The sequence below is a fragment of the Triticum aestivum genome, chromosome 5B, assembly GCF_018294505.1.
Source record: "Triticum aestivum cultivar Chinese Spring chromosome 5B, IWGSC CS RefSeq v2.1, whole genome shotgun sequence".
In the NCBI taxonomy this organism is placed as follows: Eukaryota; Viridiplantae; Streptophyta; class Magnoliopsida; order Poales; family Poaceae; genus Triticum; species Triticum aestivum.
Window position 1 is genome coordinate 71,727,912 of NC_057807.1, and position 6,142 is coordinate 71,734,053.

General features: G+C 48.6%; 1 protein-coding gene across 1 annotated transcript; it reads left to right on the forward strand.

The window, feature by feature from the left end:
* Positions 1 to 1,834: 1,834 nt before the first annotated feature.
* Positions 1,835 to 5,778, forward strand: LOC123115707 (DNA topoisomerase 2). The gene is made up of 6 exons (XM_044536813.1): positions 1,835 to 2,390; positions 3,000 to 3,292; positions 3,385 to 3,451; positions 3,538 to 3,808; positions 3,887 to 4,356; positions 5,468 to 5,778. Exons 1-5 carry the CDS (start codon positions 1,887 to 1,889, stop codon positions 4,354 to 4,356), a joined length of 1,605 nt encoding a protein of 534 aa, XP_044392748.1. The 5' UTR covers positions 1,835 to 1,886; the 3' UTR covers positions 5,468 to 5,778.
* The last annotated feature ends 364 nt before the right edge of the window (positions 5,779 to 6,142 follow it).

Sequence of the window (6,142 nt, forward strand, 5' to 3'; positions counted from 1 at the left end):
AACCCGTAGGGTCTACACACTTAAGGTTCGGTGACGCTAGAGTTGTTATGGGAAATAGTATGTGGTTACCGAAGGTTGTTCGGAGTCCCGGATGAGATCCCGTACATGACGAGGAGCTCCGGAATGGTCTGGAGGTGAAGATCGGTATATTGGACGAAGGGTATTGGAGTCCGAAATTGTTCCGGGGGTACCAGGTGATGACCAGCGTGTCCGAAAGGGGTTTCGGAGGCCCCGGCAAGCGTTGGGGGGCCTTATGGGCCAAGGGGAGAGGGCACATCAGCCCACTAAGGGGTGAGCGCCCCTCCCACCCCATCTCACGTAACCAGGAGAGGTGGGGGCGCCACCCCTAGGGCAGCCGCCCCTCCCGGCTTGGGGGGCAAGTTTCCTAGGGGGTGGGGGCGCCCAAACCCATCTAGGGTTTCCCTTGTGGCCGCCGCCCCTCCCCTAGGGAACCCTAGGGCGCCTCCCCCTCCTCCCTTCCCCCTATATATAGTGAGGGAGAGAGAGGGCAGCCGCACCCTTGCCCTTGGCGCAGCCCCTCCCTCCTCCAACACTTCCTCCTCCTCCGTAGTGCTTAGCGAAGCTCTGCCGGAGAACCACGAGCTCCATCACCACCACGCCGTCGTGTTGTAGGAGTTCTCCCTCAACTTCTCCTCTCCCCTTGCTGGATCAAGAAGGAGGAGACGTCCCCGGGCTGTACGTGTGTTGAACGCGGAGGCGCCGTCCGTTCGGCGCTTAGATCGGAATCGACCGCGATTTGAATCGCTGTGTGTACGACTCCACCAACCGCGTTCTTGTAACGCTTCCGCATCGCGATCTTCAAGGGTATGAAGATCAACTCATCCTCTCCCTCTCTTGTTGCTAGAATCTCCATAGATTGATCTTGGTGATGTGTTAGAAATTGTGAATTATTGCTACGTTACCCAACAACCAGTACCTCCATTGGACCGCACACCCACCACACAGCGAGCACGCCACCATTGTGCACGTCCACCAGCTAGCTTCCCCGACGACGGGCCTACATAGACCAAATCAGGTCCTGCACCCCACATCCAACCGCGGTCGGAGCCTCCCTGCTCCATCAAGCGGCAACCGGGCACCACCAGCAGCCGACAGTGCCCCCACCGAAAACACCAGCCACGGACGACCTGGCAGATCCATGCACCCCCCTTCCCCGCGCATTGGGTACTCCCTCGCGCCCCCAACGCGCCCGCAGTACCCCCTGCGCGGCCCCACCCGCCACCGCCCTATCGTGCCGCCTCACTCCCTCTAGCGCCGGATCCCACGCATCTGAGTTGTCGTCGCGAATCAAGGCCCCTGGCCCGAAGCCACCCTTCTCGAAGCCGCCAGATCCACGGCCTCCCCGACACAGCCATGTTGCGGCGTCCTACATGTGCCTCCCTGCTCTCGAACACGGCCACCCCTGCCCCGTGCGCACGCCGGTGCGAGAGCACCGCCCTGGATCCCGCAGAGATGAGCAGCTCCGCGTTGCTGGAGCTCAAACGGGAGGAGGAAGTGCCATGCCGCCGCCGAGCCGCGCAGGCTTTGCCTGGCGACGTCAGCTGGCGGCGGCGAGAGGAAGAGGGCCGGTGGATCTACACTGACGGCGGCTAGGTTTCGCCCCCTGGCCGCCCGCGAGAGCGACCCGAGCAGCTCTCGTGACACCAACAAGTGAAATAATAGCGTCTGGTTCACTCTCCTATACAATTTGCACCGTCAGATCCCACCACCCGAGATCCTAGCCTTCCGTTCCCCGAACCCCACACGAGAACCCTACGTCCCTACCCCCAACATTTAAATTTCGAACCCCGCCCCTTCTCCCACACCCCGCAATCCTCGGCACCAAATCCCTAGCGGCACACGACCTACAACCTCGGCGTGCCGCCATGGCCGCCGCCTCCACGAATCCCCCGCTGAAGTCCATCGAGGAGACGTACCTGGAGCACATCAGGCTGCGCCCAGACACCTACGGCTCGGTCCAGCAGCACAAGACGCCTCTCTGGGTCTACGAGGACGGTGCCATGGTGCATCGGTATGTCACCTACGTCCCCAGCCTCTACAAGATCTTCGACGAGATTCTCGTCAACGCTGCCGACCACAAGCAGCGCGACCCCTCCATGGACTCCCTCCAGGTCGACATCGACGTCGAGGGCTGCTGTATCTCTGTCTACAACAACGGACACGGGATACCCGTTGAGATCGACCAGGAGGAGGGCGTCTACGTGCCGGAGCTGATCTTCGCCAACCTCCTCACTAGCCGCCGCTACCATGACAACGAGCGGAAGACCTTCGGCAGCAGGGACGGCTACGGCGCCATACTCGCCAACATCTTCTCCTGGGAATTCGTCATCGAGATCGCTGATGGGCGCCGGCAGAAGAAGTACAAGCAGGTGATACAATCATGGACTTCATGAGCGTTTTACAGTTGATATTTTGGTTTTAAGGTGTGGATTAGTTAGATTAAAAAAAGGGGCACCTGGCAAACCGATCTGTCATTTGAGTATATCACTCTAGAATTCAGAATCTGATGATATTGATATTTTGGTTTTCTGGTGTGGATTAGTTAGATAAAAAAAGGGACACCTGACAAATCGATGTGCCATTTGAGTATTTGACCACTCTAGAATTCAGATCTGATTATATTGGAGTGCGAGACCGTAGTTCTTTTTTTACTGCGACTGAACGTTTTTTAGAAGAGTAATGTTTAACTAGGCAAAATGGATAAAGTTTTGCAGGGCCTGCCCAAAATTTCTCCGCTGTATGACCTGGCTACATATTTTTTTTTAATATTACTGATCTGAATCTTGTTTCCTTTGATAGTTTGCAGCATTGATCAGTAAGGTTTACCGTGAAGACACATATCTAGTTTAAAAACTGACATGACCACACATATCTAATTTAAATTGACTATTAGGTTTGTACATGGTACGTTCAATATTACTTTAGATTTTAGTACACTCAATAGGAGTATTAACTAATGTCCTTGAATGCTTGTGCAGATTTTCTCTGAAAACAAGGGGAAGAAATCAGAGCCTGAGATTAAAAAGTGTGAGCAGTCAGAGAACTGGACCAGAGTTACCTTCAAGCCTGACCTTGCCAAGTTTGACTTCACCAAGACGCTCGACCGTGATATCGTGGCACTCATGAGGAAGAGAGTAGTTGATATGGCGGGCATCCTTGGCAAATCCGTGAATGTTGAGTTGAATGGTCAGAAGGTAGCAGCAAAAAGCTTCTCCGAGTATGTGCAACTCTATATTGACTCTGTTTCCAAAGAAGGAATCGAGCTACCAAGGTTTGACATAGTCTTTTGGGAGTTTAGGTGTGTTTATGAACAACTCTGACAAGTATTATTTCCGGTTATTCAAATTTGTCTTTTTTTTTCAGAATTTACCAGAAGGTAAATGATCGTTGGGAGGTGTGTGTGAGTCTAAGTGAAGGCCAGTTTCAGCAGGTTAGTGTGGGCTAGAATTCTGTAGGTTACTCCGTCGTAGCATGTGTTGTTACAGGTATACCTCAGACAATTTGTTTGGATTGCAGGTCAGTTTTGTAAATGGAATTGCGACCATAAGAGGCGGAACTCATGTTGACTACGTCGCAAACCAAATCGCCAACCATTTGATGGGCATTGTGAACAAGAAAAACAAGCATGCTAGCATGAAATTACATACAGTGAAGGGCTACCTATGGGTATTTGTTAATGCACTCATTGAAAACCCTGCCTTTGATTCACAGACCAAAGAGACCTTGACAACTCCTCAGGGAAAGTTTGGGTCCAAGTGTGAGCTATCCGAAGATTTCCTTACGAGGGGTATGTGATTAGTTAATTTTGGCATCCTTGAACTGTGGTTGCACCACTAATGCTAATGTTCACTTCTCACAATTGCAGTCTCTAACCCGGGTTTTGTCACCAATCTCCTTCGTTTGGCCGAGTCTAAACTAAGCAAGGGAGCCAATTTGGATTCTCTCCCACATTCATCTACTCGTATGTCATATATGCATGCCCCACCAAGACCCACACAAATATTCTCAGAGATGCATGGAGCACAGCGTGGAGAAATCAAGAAACGTGACCGCGATGATGTGTTCCTTGAGCGATACCTAAAACTGAAGCGGGAAGAAATTGATCGGTTTGCTGCAATTGAGGAGAAGAAGCTGGAGGATCCATGCAGCATTGCCAGGTGTATCGCAACGATCGAAAAATTACAAGGTCTGCAAGTAGATGATATTTTGGTGGCAGCAGATATCTTCAAGATAAAGGAGAACAGGGAAGTTTTCTTATCCTTCTCTAGAGATGATCTTCGGTTGGCTTGGATTAAAAGGGAGATTGTGCGCAGCCAGCCATACAATCGGAATTAGGTATGCTTTATCGTTATGTACCAAGAATTGTGGTCACACATTAGTGAAGCTTCTGTTGAGTAGGTGTAGAAGTACTTTTGGCTAGTTTAATCAGTCGTAGTATAGTACTAACTTAGATGTCAAATACTCCCTCCGTTCCAAAATAGATGACTCGACTTTGTACTAACTTTAATACAAAGTTGGGTCATCTATTTTGGAACAGAGGGAGTATCTATTTTGAAAGTATCTTGGTGGCAGAACTTCCATTTCGGTAGCTTCATATCTAAGACTCATATCATATCAAGGTGTGAGAACATAATTTACATCAACACATTATGTTTCTGAGTACAAGAATGGTAATGGAACTTGCGTCTCATCTTACATTTCTGCCCACATCTGATATGCCATAGCATCTCTCTTCAAATTTCCGGCTTCTCTAGAGTAATTAAATGCTTGAATATCTCCACTCCAGTTCTGGGCTCCAATTGGTACAACAACAATCCTTTTCAGATTAATGTGTAAAGGAGCATTACTGGGCCAGGACATATCTCCATTATGCACTCGTATGAAACTATGAATAACACAATCAACAGCATATATACACGATCAACTTTTTTGGGAACTGTCCGGGTAGTGTGAAGCAACTCTTAGTATAGGAAATCTGTTTTCAGCAATACCACTCTCTACTCCGATGTTGTAGACATCCACAATAGACAAATTTGGAAAATGAAGGTACAGGGTACTCATGAAATTTAAAATTTTCCTACGGTATCTCTGCAAAGGTGTGAGCCTAGCTAAGGATAACCGCGCAAAGCTCAACTAGCTTGGAAGTAAGAAATGATATTTTTTTGTCAGGATACCCCGCAAAAAAAAGATATTTTTGTCAGGATAATAAGACAATTAAACATCCTTTCTTCTAGTGCAAGTTCACACATCCTCTGACCAGTCATCGAGGTGGCTTTTAACTTGTATCCGCCACATAGTGTTGCCGATATGTTAGCTAATTGACTGTGTGGCGCTCATCGCAAGCTTAGAGTCCTCATCTGTGTTGGAGCGGCAGTCATTGCTTTGGTCACTATGGCTAGGTAGAAATAATTTGTTTTTTAATAATAAAAACTCATCTTTATTGCAGGTTATCTACTAGTGTTCACATTGGCTCAGTTCATGACCTAGTTTTCAGCGACCAGAATACCAACATCTGCTTATGGTGGTGTGTGTGCGCTTGAAGCAGGTGGCTAAGAAAGTTTTTACTCATCATGTCGGTGTAGTTTGCGGATCGAATCCTCCTCCTTGTAGGCATTGGATTAGTTGTGTGTGCTATGTATTTTGCCTACTTTTGACTGCATGTGTGTGGGTTGGCTGTCCGGCCTTAACTATGCAGAGGTTGTGTGTGAACTCGTTATGCTTGTATCTACTGGATGCAACATTACAAGTCCCTCAATAAAAGCGATATTTATGAAAAATAATCTTCTCAATATGCTTTCGAAGTTGTGTATGACGAAGGTTGAATAGTTCCTTGTAATCTTTGGGTCTCTAACGAGCCCTTCCCTATTCTTGTAAATGATATCTGTATCCCAATATGGGTCGTGACGTTGTGGTGGATTTGTATTGCCGACATCAACAAGATAAATTTTACTAGGAGTTACATGAAAACGACAAAGTGCATTTTTTTAGAATCCTTGCATGTGAAGCCAATGTGCAAACTTGAAATGAAAGTCGCAAATGACAATAACGTTTTGGGAGCTCGGATTTGAGTGTAGACTATCGGTACTTGGCTGCCGCCGCCCCTTCCTCCCGATCCCCTCCC

Excerpts from the sequence above, each read along its gene's own strand:
- LOC123115707 (XM_044536813.1), top strand. The coding sequence starts at position 1,887 with ATGGCCGCCGCCTCCACGAATCCCCCGCTGAAGTCCATCGAGGAGACG. Across the intron at positions 3,293-3,384 it reads GAAGGAATCGAGCTACCAAG|AATTTACCAGAAGGTAAATG; the intron begins GTTTGACATAGT and ends TTTTTTTTTCAG. Across the intron at positions 3,452-3,537 it reads GTGAAGGCCAGTTTCAGCAG|GTCAGTTTTGTAAATGGAAT; the intron begins GTTAGTGTGGGC and ends TTTGGATTGCAG.